This window comes from Mercenaria mercenaria, chromosome 1 (genome assembly GCF_021730395.1).
Source record: "Mercenaria mercenaria strain notata chromosome 1, MADL_Memer_1, whole genome shotgun sequence".
NCBI lineage: Eukaryota > Metazoa > Mollusca > Bivalvia > Venerida > Veneridae > Mercenaria > Mercenaria mercenaria.
Genome location: NC_069361.1, coordinates 45,252,095 through 45,266,823, shown reverse-complemented (window position 1 = coordinate 45,266,823; position 14,729 = coordinate 45,252,095). Strand labels below are relative to the sequence as shown.

At 36.3% G+C, this 14,729-nt stretch overlaps 1 protein-coding gene across 1 annotated transcript; it reads left to right on the top strand.

Annotated features, from left to right (window-relative positions):
* Positions 1 to 3,271: 3,271 nt before the first annotated feature.
* LOC123545632 (carboxylesterase 5A-like) lies at positions 3,272 to 7,825 on the top strand. Its single transcript, XM_045331951.2, has 2 exons — positions 3,272 to 5,021; positions 5,411 to 7,825. Exons 1-2 carry the CDS (start codon positions 3,511 to 3,513, stop codon positions 5,703 to 5,705), a joined length of 1,806 nt encoding a protein of 601 aa, XP_045187886.2. The 5' UTR covers positions 3,272 to 3,510; the 3' UTR covers positions 5,706 to 7,825.
* Positions 7,826 to 14,729: the final 6,904 nt, after the last annotated feature.

The window sequence follows — 14,729 nt, the reverse complement described above, 5'->3', positions numbered from 1 at the left end:
AAACAACGATGGCATTTTTAAAAATTTTACCTGCAGTATTGATAAATAATCGTTGGTCAAAAATAAAATAACGTGAGAAAGTTGTGGCGAGTCTTTCCCATATGAGAGGTAAACAAAGCAAAGAATTACATAGGTTAAGTCCTTACACAGATGTTACGATAAAAAAAAAACAGTAAATCCCCCATAGCCGATCGGTAGCCCGTCCCGTTTCTGACTTAGAAGATCGGTAGCGCGCCCCGTTTCTGACTTCGGTGATCGGTAGCGCACTCCCGGACTCCGTTTCTGACTTGGAAGATCGGTAGCGCGCTCCGTTTCTGCTTTGGAAAATCGGTAGCGGCTTGGAAGATCGGCAGCGCGCTCCGTTTCTGACTTGGAAGATCAATAGTGCGCTCTGTTTCTGACTTCGAAGATCGGTAGCGCGCTTCGTTTTCGACTTGGAAAAGCGATAGCGCACACCGCCGACTTGGAAGATCGGTAGCGCACTCTGTTTCGGTAGCGCGCTCCGTTTCCGACATGGCAGATCGGTAGCGCGCTCCATTTCTGACTTGGAAAGCAATAGCGATCTATATGAATTGTATTATGCAGTGATTTGTTTAAGTTTTAAAGATGTATTCTGCTCATCTTTCATTGAAATATTTTATAATAAGATATTTACTTCAAAGAAGATAATCCTCATCAAATATATTTAACTTAACTAAATATATAAATAAGTTGTCTATATTGAGCTACATTCATAATCAAATGTCATGAAGTAACAGCTGACTGTGTAAAAAAACTTCCAGTTTTTTTCATGATAGTACACATTTATACTGCTTTCAGCTGTACATGTATACAGTGTGTACTATAATTAACCAAATTCATCAATGTTAATACACATAAATTTGTTTATTCTTTGTTTACATAAACTACTGGTAGTATTTATTTCATGTTTTCAAATATGAAATTTGGGTCTAGTATACCTTTAAGTATTCTCAGGAACCAACATATTACAGTACATTATGAGAGATTGTTGGGAAAACTTCTGCTATGAAAATTTAAACACATTGATGATGGAATCAGTTTTATAACCTTTATGGCAACCTCATATTTTGCTTGCACATCCGTGAAGTCTGATCATGACCTGCACTGTTCGCCATTCATTTAATATCATTTTTGGAATGCGCCTTTTTTAACAGTTAATGATCCTGTCCAATTTGAAAGATGGACAAGTTCATTTTAGAAATTTAGCAGGGTAATGGTTGAATTGATAGGCGCTCGATTTTGTGGATATGTATACCCGAATACAGGCACTTGGTTGCCAGACCTGGGTCCAATTACAGTTATAGTTTAATTGATTATAATTAATTACAGTTTTTCAATTAATTGAAAATAATTAATAATTGAGACAAAAATCAATTATTCTAATTGTAATTAATTAATTAAAATCCAAACAAATGCAAAATAACTGTCAATTAAATTCAGTTACTCTTCAATTACATGTAGCAAACTGTCACAAACATTTGGCAATTAAATATTGGCAAAAAATACAGATTATTGTGCAGTAGCTATTATCACCTGGGGGTATACATTTCACACTTGCTTGTCATCTAAAGAGGTATTAATCTGGATATGAACCTGAAACTGAGTCAAACCCTCTTTAATTATACTGGTCTGTAAATAAAGATTCTACCAAAATTGTCAAAGATGGCCGCAACCAGCATAGTCTGCGCCAGTTGAACGACTCTTCTCAATAGCTGGGAAAGTGTGTAGGCGTAAACAGTGTCCACTGACAGACAGTAACTTTGAAGCATTAATGTTTTTGAAATGCAATAAGGACTTATAAACAAACTACTGCATCATAAATCTGTGAATGGTTTTCACTGACAAGACAGTAAACTTTGAGGTGTTCATGTTTTCGAAATCCAATAAGGACTTATAAATCTGCATCGTTAATATGTCTTTGATAGTAACATCAGGATTCTATTTGTGAATATATTGCCAAATAATTAAAAAATAATTAATTGTTTTCCTTAAAATAATTGTAATTAATTAATTACCTCTGTAAAAAGCAAGTAATTATAATTGTAATTTAATTGAAGCATTTCTATTTTAATTGTAATTAATTAATTACCTTTGAAAATAATTGAACCCAGGTCTGGTTGCACTGATGGTATCCTAATTTACGAATCTTATAAGTGTGCATATTTCATTTCAGTATATCTTTTTCATTTATGGGAATTTCTGCACAAAATTTTGCGTGTTTGCTATTGGCTACATTCCGAGTATTATCCTGTCATAAAAATTTATAAATTTATATTACACGGCTCGGTGAACCATGCATCGATGAAAAACACACATTGCACGAGAAAATCGTGTTTTGGCGCGAAATAATTCTTATACTTCTATCGTGCATGGGTTTTCAATCCACACATCAGGAACACACGGAATGGGACGGATATCAGTCGAGCAACGTGGAACAGCCGTCGATTTATTGAACGCCTGCGTGCAGCCAGCAGAGGTACGTCATAATTTTAATTCGTTCTCATTATTTGTTTGTATCAGACTAATTGAAAGTCACCTAAATTTAATTTTTATCGAAAACATCTATAAAAATAAAATAAATTTGCATCGATATGTGTTGATTTTTTAATGTTGTGTTGTCCGTATCATTTACAAGTTGCGTGACGCTATACCCCAAAATATTGACCAGCTAAGAGCGAAAATGTTCAAGAGTGGGCGAATCCTCCTCAAAATTACGTGCAACGGTACGTCACATCCATGCGACGTCGATGTCAGGCTATTATCAACAGTGGCGACGAACAATGCGATACTAAAGTAACGACGTTTGTCGGTCTGGTTTGACAATAAAAAAATTGTGACATTGACATTTTCACTCAGTTATATTTTTCGTTCATGTTTGTTAAAGTTTTGTTTCCTATCAAAAGAAATAAACGGATTTTCATAAGATGCATGTCATCTGTATTTGTTGAAAATTTCAGCACGATCTGGCCAGTATTGACGGAGATATAACCCCATTTATACATACACACTTATAAGATTCGTTAAGTGTATTTCTTAAATTGGCCTGTACCTACTGTTTGGTGGTTTTAATATATGGACCATTACTCATTTTACGGTCTTGTGGATATAATATAAATATATTTATATCTATCCTTAGACTATCATTTTTAAGATTCTTTAAAAAGGTTAGACATATTGTTTATTTTATTTTTTTGCCCAGAGAGTGCCTCTTCAGAGGTTAAAAACAGCGAACGTTTGGTACTTGCCCATTTACGTTAACTGCAGTCAGTGCAACCAAGTGCCTGTGTACCCAATATATTATAAATACCTGTCCTCTTTTCTATCAAATACTTAAGGTCAACATAATTCGCTTAAAAATAGTTTACAACTTTAAAGAGCTTGACACTGTATAACACTACAATTACTGAACCGTCCAATATAGGTTGACTTTTACATGTTTTATACGGTTTTGGATTTAAAATAGGATAAAATCGAATTAAGACATCCAAAATGGATAACATTTATTTTTATATATTTACGTTTTGTTCTTTAGTTTTATCTACGTTTTCTCAGACACCAACAATTAACAGTACATTAGGAGACATTGTAGGGAAAACTTCAAAGGTACATTTAGAAGGATTTATTGACAGGAATGTACACGAATACCTTGGTATTCCATATGCTCAACCGCCAACTGGGGACCTGAGATTTCGCAAGCCAGAACCTCTGACGTCATTGCCTTCGCCATTTTATGCACAGACGCATGGCGCTATATGCACACAGTTTGCATGGACGACGGAAGCTGCGGGAGTCCCGCAGAGCGAGAATTGTTTATTTCTCAATGTATATGTTCCTGAACGAGACGTCACGATCCCAGCTGAAAGCCCAAATACGTATGCTGTTATGGTTTGGATACATGGAGGCGGGTTTGAAGCAGGAGCATCCAACCATTATAATGGATCTACTCTGGCTGCGACAGGTAACATTATTGTTGTTACTGTCAACTACAGGCTTGGCGTGTTTGGATTTCTCAGTACCGGATATGACAAGGAACCCAGAAACTTTGGCCTATGGGACCAACATATGGCTTTACAATGGGTTCATGACTACATTGGGGACTTTGGCGGAGATAATGAAAAAGTAACAATTGCTGGTGGATCTGCCGGTGGCATTAGTGTAGTTCTACAGGCACTTAGTCCCAAAATAAACCATGGACTTTTCAATAGAGTCATTACACAAAGTGGAAGTGTATCTGGTCCAAATTTCGGCCTAGATAAGGATGGGTGGAAGGACACAGTAACGGTTGCAGGCAGCCTTGGATGTATGATTGATTCGGCGGAGGAAGTGATGGATTGCTTGAGGGAGAAAACTGTGGACGAATATTTAACAATATTGCAGAATTTGTTTGTACGTTTCGGTCCATTAGTAGATGACGACTTAATTGGAATGAATTATCTGCATATAACAAAAATGTCGGAAAATAAGAGTTTGAAAGAAGTTGAATTCTTCCGTTCACTGGATATTTTAAGCGGCTTTAATGCCTTTGAAGGGGCATTCATGTTGCCTTTTGTGATGGGACCGCCCGGACAAATAGAAAACATACAGATCACACGCGAGGAAATGAGAACAAATTATTTGCCTAGTATGTTTAGTATGGACTTTGCAGATGAGGTAATGAAAGTAGTCGAGGCTCAGTATACGAACTGGACAAACCCTGATGATTACAACTCAGTTCGTCTGCAAATTACCAAACTGATAGGGGACCGATCTTTTGCCATACCAGCTATAGAAATGGCACGTATTCATAATAAGTCCGGCAAAAACTTTATGTATCACTTCGCGCCGAAACCATCTGCCGGTAGATTTTCAGTTCCTAGCTGGATACCAGGCGCGACCCATGCTGACGAGATTCTCTTCATGTTTGGAACAATCGGTAAAATTGGTGTCGGTAAAGAGAATGCTTGGGAAATAGAGCTTGCCATGAAAATGATGAAATATTGGACAAATTTTGTAAAAACTGGGTACGAGTTCTTGTTGTCTGTCTATTGTTTGTTTTTCTGTTGTTAAATACAAGGCATTTCCATTCATATTATTTATCATTCCGACGAACATCAAGGGCGGTAATATGAATTTCTTCATTTTCAAAGTATCTTGATTGATCTTTTCATGTTTATGATGAAAATTTGCCATTTTGGACACTAAATAATGGTTAAATTTCAATTTCGACCTTATTTTTGCCAAAATTTCATGAGAAAAGCAACATCTTCGCAAAAGATTCCCTGTCATGCAACAATACATGCATTTAGATGAAATAATGATGATTTATCTCTGCATTATTGATTCCACATTTTAAGACTTAAAATATGAGATCTTTTATTTCAATCTGTGCGTTTCCTTTTTATTATTACAGCAACCCAAACTCACCAGATCCGGTATCGCCAAAGTGGCCAGGGTACAGCATTGACACCGGAGATTATCTGATGCTGGACAAATCCATGTCTGACGAATCTGCAAGACAACATTTCTATGCAGAAGAGGCTAACTTCTGGCTGGAAGTTTTTCCAGATCTTGTTGATGCTGTACAAGAGGATGACAAAGGAAACTGTGGGGACGGGATCTTCACAAGTGCTGCTCCAAATGTACCCGTTTACAACACAGCTGCATTCATAACAGTGGTGACTCTAGCTTTTTTTTCTATGTTTTAATGTTGTGGTAAATGATGAATATTATACTAAACATTATTCACGTATATATTACATGTACTGTATACCAACGTAAATATTGCAGTAAACTTTCAAGTCCCAAGGACAGTTCTATGACAATAATTATTATTTAATCAATTCTGAAATTTACAGTTATATGCCAACACAAACATTTCAGTTTCATCATAAAAAAATTATCAACAACTGTTGCCGCATGATTAACAGAAAAATGCTCTTTACTGCTATGAATATTGTTTTACAAGACTGTGCGCAATGTTTGTTCAATATCATGCTACTGTAGTGCTAGTTTATGCGTAATGTGATAGTAAAAGATGTGTTTAATATCATGTGAAAGTACAAGTCTATACTTAATGAAAAAGCATTAGAAAAGTTTAGTATCATGCTAAAGTAATTTACGAACCTGTATGTAATGGGACAACATTAGAAAAGTATAATATCATGCTTTAATAATATTCTTCTATACGTAATGTGACATCATTAGAAAAAATGTTTAAAACCACACTAAAGTCATATTTTCTACTCTGTACTTGTATAGCAATTAACACAACTTTGTCCGTATCGCTGTCATTTTAAAGGAAAGTGAAGCTTTAGTCTCTCTCTTGTTGAATGATTAGTAAACACTGTGGTCTCTTATTTGTCGCTTGTATTTGCGCGCACAACTTTTTTTCCGAATAAAAGTACATGTATCTGAATTATGAAAACAGTTGAATGCACAAATTTTGGAATTCTATTGTTCATGTCTTTGGGAGAGTTTAATTTCATAGTCTTCAGTTATAAGGACCTCCGTGGTCGAGTGCTTAAGTTCGCTGATTTCGAGAATCACTTGCCCTTTCGAACCCACTTGATCAATTCTTCATGTGAGGAAGCCATCCAGCTGGCTTAAGGAAGGTCGGTGGTTCTGCCAAGGTGCTCTCCCGTCATGAAATAGCGCAAAGAGGGGCACCTGGGGTTATCCACCATCAAAGCTGGAAAGTCGCCGTATGACCATATGGCCTGTAACTGTGTCGATGCGACGTTAAACCAAGCAAAACAAATAATCAATTATAAGTCGAATACCTGTAGTATGTATCTTTCTCTTGTCACAAATAAGAAATAGTCACATATATCATGATGTCTTTGGTGGTCTTTGAAGTCTTGACATCTTGCAATATTATTATCTTATTGTTTCTCTCTAAAACGGAAGCATATTAATGAGCCTCAACAACCATGAGTATTCAAATTCATTGACGTGTTTTTGTGCACATAAAGAATAAAGCTTCGTTTCAAATACGCAAGCTTCTAAGTGCTCAACTGGCTCAGGTACCCAAATTTTCCCCAACTGCTGAGCTCGTTCCTGCGATTAGGGAGATGCGACTGATGCAATATTCTACTTGCGGTCGATTGGTCCTTTGCGTTTCACTGAGCTCTTGTTATTCATTAAAGATGGCCGTGGCCTAATAGGACAATATGGCTTTTGTAAGCCATGTTTTAACTGGTCACTTTTCCGTAGAATCACAAGCGGTCGGAGACCTCGAACGGTGCACAGTTATAATCAATGACTGGATGAATAGAAACAAATTGAAAATGAACACTTCAAAAACCGAATTTATTATGTTTGGTTGCAAACCCCGATTGATCAAATGTTTAACATTGCTCTGCCATGTTGAATTATCTACGAATTAAGGAAATATTGAACAAGCAGCCACTGAAAGATTAGTTTTGTATCTAGTTATTTCACATCTGGATTACTGCAATATCATATTGTTTTGTGTAGCTAACGGTGAATTGCGTGAGATGCAACGTATTAAAAACATGTGTGCAAAACTAGTTCTTAAAAGGAGGAAATTTGATGGTTCCAAACAAGCTTTGTACGACATATATTGGTTGTCGGTGAAAAGATACATTCTTTGATGTATATCTGTCACATTGGCAGAGCACCTATGTATTAAATAGAATTGCTTACATAGTACATTCCTAGTAGACAAGGTTTGAGATCGTCAGAAAATTCGAATGTCCTTATGTTGTTCCATACAACAAGTGCAAAACATTTGATTATAGAAATTTCTGTACTAATGGTCCAAAACTTTAAAATGAACTGCCATTAGAATTACGCTAAAGTAATTTACTTTATCATTAAAAAATCTTTATGACACTGTATTTTAGAGACTCATGACATTGTTTTAATGATTATAATAATTGCTTTATATGCTATAACAGCAGGTGTTAGTTTTTAAATTTCTGTGGGTTTTTTACTTTTTATAATTTCTGTTTTTAAGGTTTGTTAAATTAAATGTACAACGCCATTGGATACCGGTATGTCATTATATGGAACTAGGTATTTAATCAAATTAATCAGTTTCAGTTTCAGCTGCATAAACAAACCGATACTTTGTTTAAGGTTGCTGGCTTGCTCTTTGTAATTGAAAGAAAAAGCTAGGAGCCAGGAATTGGAGATGTTTAGCGTTTTAGGTAGTTTTTTTAAGTTAATTCCTATCGTATTACTGTCTCGCTTAACGGACCATTCCATTATTTAATGTACAGAAACATCGCTGACCTCAAAGCGAACTATACAAAAACTAGAACATTGCATAAAGAAATCAAATATTGACATAACCTGTATATATGTTGTTAGCCGTTTATTCTAAAACCGTCATATTCAGTAAGGATATTGCTGCGTTTGAAGAGTGTTTTGGATAAATGAAATGTAAATAGAACATTGCTCTTATATAAATGCAAGCTAAGCTTCAATCAAAACATTCCAGTATCAATAGCATGCGCATGCTTACTCCACACGTGAACTTGTTATCAACTTTGACATTGTATAAATTGCTTGTTACTTAAAAAAATACATTTTGAAATTTACACAGCATGTCTTGTCGATCAGCCACACAAAATAGTGCAGTTTGTTACAATGAAACACAAATCTATCATATTGTGCCAAGGCTTAGTCAAAATATACTGATCAACATTTTCATTATCTGTAAAATCACAATTAAAAGAAGGAAACAAAAGATGTTGCTATGTTTAAAGAATGTTTCGTTTAAATAAAATTTGTGATTCTTTTAGCAAATAGAATATCGTTCTTATATAAATGCAAGTTAAGCTTCAATCAAAATACTCCAATATCAATACCATGCGCATGCTTGCTCTATAAGAATTACATACATGAACTTGTTGTCAACTTTGACATTGTAGAAATTGCTTTTTACATAAGAAGTACATTTTGAAATTTACTTTGCATTTCTTATCGGTGTGGCATTGGTCTGCTGATGTGTCAAGTGTGGTGTGCTGTGTGTTGTGTGCTTGTCACTTCCGCTTTCAGCCTCCACCGCTGGCTAACCTTCTGGTGAAAAAGGAGCCGAGTGCGTAAGTCTTCCCTGCCAGTACATAGCCTCTCTGCAGACAAGCCCTTTTGCAGTGCCTCCGAGTTGGCGCCACACGGTAACTGAACACCTTGCGGCCTCAGGCAGAACTGCAGGGGACTCGGAGGAGGTCTGCCCCCAGACATGTGGCATGCCAGGCCCACCGGTGTGTGGACACGCCCTGATGCCTATGAACAGACCCCCAGCTATGGGACAAATAGCTCCTGTGTTCCCAGGATAGGGTTTTAACTCGGAACTAAGGGTGAGGTAACCCCGAAAGAAACATAGAGAGTTGAAGACAGAGGTGCTGGGCCATTGGCACTCTCTAAACGAACCACAGCACCATGCAAAATCGCTATCGCGAACGACAAGAAGAAGTAGGCACACAAAATATTGCAGTTTGTTACAATGAAATGATAAGATACAAAACTGTCATGTTGCTCCAGGGTGTAGTAAAATAACTGACCATCTTTTATCATTATCCCTCTGGTCAGAACTAAAACAAGGAAACGAAAGCTTGATTCACAACAATTACGATTGAAACTGAACCATAAACAGGTACATTTGGAACAGAACTTGTGAAAATTCCGTCGTCTCTACAACTTCCCTTGCCGTCCCCTTGTACAGCTTTGACAATATCTGGCAATCTCTTCCGCATAGAAATGTTGCCTCGCAGATTCATCAGACATGGATTTATCCAGCAGCAAATAATTTTCGGTGGCTATGTTGTATTCAGGCCAGGATGGTATAATGTGAATCACTGAAATCACAAAAGAAAAAAATGAATTTTGGATATTCGTAAATTTAAAAATTACAAATAAAAAAAAAAATAAATAGCAAAGGAAGTGTGAGATATACATGTACGCTAACGCATGGTACTTGAAATTTGTCCAGACAGCTACCGATTGTACATTTTTATCACACATTGTCCAAACAATTATTAGTTATACATTTTTATCACAGCCAAAGCATAAAATGTCGCCAAAATATCAGAATTTTAAGGAAAACCAAATAATCAAATTATATAATTCTATTCATTTTGCGATCTCGCGCAGTTTTCAAAAGTCACAAAAAACATATTAAAATGTTGTTTTTATAAAACGGTCGAGTACCATTTACAAGAAAGCATCGTGGTACATTCTGATACCAGAGAATGTTTATATGCCCGTGTTAAATATGGAGCGACATAGACGTTATTTTTGCTTATGTTATTCTTTTCCTAACTTGAATTGTTTCCGCTCATTTATAAATTCTAGACATTCATGTGGTGTGTTTGTGTCCTTTAAAGCTGAATCATAAATGAAATTATATGATGTCATATAACCTCCCACCTTAAAAGTGAAAAGACTGAATGTATTCGTGGACGACTTCATTGAATGGTTACAAGTTCAAGCTGACGCTAAAGTATCTTTTTACCCAGATTTGTTGAAGTTTGTCCAATATGTTATCATTTTTATGACACGGTCTGTTTCCCAAGCACTCCAGTCACCGACACCGAGGTTTGGTGACCCCAAAATAAACGCAGTCTCATCGGCATGATTTGAACCAGGTATCCAGGCTGGAGTAGGGAACAGTCTGTCAGATGGTTAGGGCGCAAAATGATACATGAAGTTTCTGGAAGCAGACGATATCTTATGAAGACGAGCCATTTCTATATTTTTTTTCGGGGCCCATAATAAAGGGCAACTCTAAAGTGCCGTCGAAACCGCTAAAAATATCAACTGAGAGCGTATATATAATGCTGTTAAATATTCATCACCACTTTTCTCTCTTAAGCAGCGCATTAAGTCCTCAATCGAGTCAGTTTCACATCCTAAGCTGTCAGCTAAGGTTGACGTGTCTTTCAATCCATCTCTCTGTAAAAACATTAGTGGGTAAGGACACGCTTCCACTTTGTGCAATGACCCTTTGGAAAAGTCCTTGATTACCTGGAGTAATTAATTGCCTGTTGCATTACGCTCATAGCACCGGCAGATTCACCTGCAATTGTTACTCGTTGGTTATTTCCTCCGAAGTCATCAAGGTAATAATGGACCCGCTGTAAAGCCTAATGTTGATCCCAGAGACCAAAGTTTCCACGAGCATTTTCGTCATCGGTATTGAGGAACCCAATTACATTGAGCCTGTAGTTGATCGTGACGACAACTATGTTTCCTGCAATAGATAAAGTAGAGCAATCATAGAATTTCGAAGCTGCTTCTATAACCCCGCCACAAAATACCCATACCATTACTGCATGGCCAGTCGACTTTTCAGAAGGTCAATCTGACACATATATGTTAGGAAACAAACGAGCGCTCCGTTTCTGACTAGCGCACTCCGTTTCTGACTTGGAAGTGCTTTTTCATCTCGAGTTTGAATTCCCGGATTCGTTTTGTATAGAATTATCTTTTTTATTTTTGAAACTTTGTTTATTTTCTTTTTTTTAAACTGCTACAAAAACCGATCATGTTAGTCAATTTAAATCCATTTGTCACAAGTTATATATTACGTTATCGCCTTTATATGAATTGTATGTTTTAAGTTTACTCTCCTATGAACATTTAAACACATAGAATCAGTTTTTATAAACTTTATGACATTCATATACTTTACTTTAAAAAGAATAGTTTTATACTAAAAATGGTAGAAATGATTAACTAGAGAATAATAATTCAAACCAAAGAAACACTAACTAAACGAAACAGAAACCTGAAATAAAGTTTGCCTGTAGGGAGATAGTTCACGATTAAAATAGGAACTACTAAATGTTCAAATTACCAGGCACCCGATTTTGTTGATATGTTGTATACCGATCCTCTTTTCTATACATATTCATGATATTGTCCGTAAGTATTGACAGGGAACTCTCCGTATGTTTCCGTAAAAACATTTTCGGTACCCGAACTTAAATAAAGGTATCCTGGATGTACCAATTACCGGTGTATTAATGATTGATATTCCACAATATATGACATTTGATTCATATGCTTACTAAAATTAAACTCATTTTCAAGAAACAAATATTTTCTTTTCATTAAAAGTTTATTTTATTCACCTGGGAACAGAATTATCGGAAATAATAGGTCATGTTTTGACCTACCATGGTCGCCATCTTGGATGTTTACAGTTACCTATTACCGGTGGAATTGTGGGAAATAATGCTACTGCATTAAACTTCCATCCAGAAACACAAAAATAACAAGTAAACACAGCTGAAAGTTCTGGCTACTGGATGTTTTAATCTGCTATGGAGAAGAACAGTATATTATAACAAATAACATGAATAAAATAAATGAATAATATCACAAACAGCACTTTGTCACATTTTTGTCAAAATCACAGATAAACCAGAATTATCACTTTCAGTGGTGACTTAAAGAACTCATCATGACTCCTTAAAAACTTCACAGCACAACAGTATTATAGGTGTGTCCAATGACCACACTTATCACACTTTAGCTTGTAACTGTAATGAAATAAACAAAAAACTTATCACATGCATAACATGCACACAATTTTGAATGAAATTTGATTTCTCAGTTCTTAACAATTAAAAGTCGAAAGTTTAGTCCAGTAGTATTGTTCATCAAAAAGGGCGCCAAAAAGCGCATGTGCGAGGCAGTGCTTGGTGACGTCATTTACAAGAGGAAACTCATTCTGTCACTTATTTTCTGGGGAATTATTCTTAATTCATGGAGTGTTATTGAAGTTTATCAGTAAAGTACACTGGAAAAACATATTTTCTATCAACTCATATAGAATGAATAAGTAACTTACCCTTAGGAAGGACATATTTCACGGAAGATACACTTGACAAATTGTCGTGTAATTTTGTAAACAAAGGATTCCGGAAGTGCTCTTCAGGAAGTAAATATTCGAGATTTTCGGATTGCACCGGTAATAGGTAACCACCGGTAACAGTTATACATCACCATCTCGCATTAGCGGGTATAGTTGTGCGGACAAAGTACGTAACTACCAAAGTCGGGTTTGTGGGTGTACACTAAAGTCTCCAAGACCGGAAAAGGATTCTAATATTCAACGGGCAATTAGAGAATGATGCGTGAGTATACACGGGATAAAATGATAATTATGTTTCAATAATTCATTGCAGCATAAAAGTAATATCGACACATTTACATTACCGGTACACTGAAATGTAAAAGGGGTCTGAACTAAATTCGAACCCATGGTAATGTACGTAGAAGTCGTAGAGCTTACCGCTAAGCCACTGTGCCATTGGAAAAATATTTTGATTATATTAACGTAGATAGTTTCACGACGAAAATGTTAGCGAAGACTTATGAATGTCAGGTCAATACTTACTTACTAACTTAGGTTATTATATAGATTCATTTTGTTCTTTAGTTTTGTCTACGTATTCTCAGGAATCAATACTTTACAGTTCATGGGAAAACTTCAAATGTACAGTGTGTGGCCATATTAAAGTACGCAAAAGCGACGTCACTTTGACGTTAACTTTTTGATAACATGACGTATTAACTACGGTTACTCAAAACTTTGTCAATCTAAAGTAACTTACTTGTTAATATTTTGTAATAGATCCCTTTGCCTTTACAACAGCCCGCAGACGTTTTGGTAATGAATCGTACAGAGCTGATACGACGGCTGGATCAATATCGTACCAAATATCCTTCACAACTCGAATGAGGTCGGCCCTGTTTTTTACCTCGTCAAGTCTCTTTTCAAGGCAACACTTGATTGTCCTCCACAAGTTTTCTATAATGTTAATGTCAGGTGACTGACTTGGCCAATTTAAACAAGGAATATTGTTCGATTCTTTCCAAGTTTCAGTCTGGTTTGATCTATGCACCGGGCAGTTGTCCTCTTGTAATACCCATGGCTTTCCAATAAAATTTTTAGCTACAACCGGCCACAAATTTTCATCCAAAATACGTATATACTCTGTAGAATTAATATTACCGTCAACCTCGGTAAGTGTGCCGACACCATGAATAGTTATGCATCCCCAAAACATTGCCGAAATACCAGCTCGCGGGGAGTGGTCAGAATATTGGCCAACACATTCGGGTCTGTACTTTTCTTCAGGCTTTCTCCAAACATAAACCTTTCTGTCTTTACCTAGTTCAACATTTGTTTCATCAGAAAAAATTAACTTACACCATTCTTCATTAACAGTCCATTTACTCCTGCTTTTACACCACCTCACTCGTTCCCTGCGATTTGTTGCAGAGATAGTTGTTTTCTTAGCAACCCTACAACGATGATACCCTTGTTCTCTCAACCTACGACGAACAGTACGAGAGGACACTTCCTTGGTTTCTAAAGTATTGTTAAATTTCACTGTAAGGTCCACTAAAGTCTGCCGACGATTGTTTTTCATTAACCTGAACAACGCACGGTCGTCTCTGTCGTCTGTTTTTCTTACCCTGCCGGTTCTTTCAATGTTTTCTATTGTTCCTCGTTTCCGAAACCTCTTGAGAAATTTTTGAATTGTATTAGAACTTCTTCCCATAAAATTTGCGATTTTTCTAGAACTAAAACCGTTTTCACTTAAATTTACGATTGTTTGTTTATCTTCTAGGGTGAGATCTTGACCTCTGCCAGGCATACTTGTTTATGACGTCATACTAGTTTAATTATTAAATGACATCATCCAACTGTCGGAAAAATAATTAAACTCTGAGAGAATTTATAATAA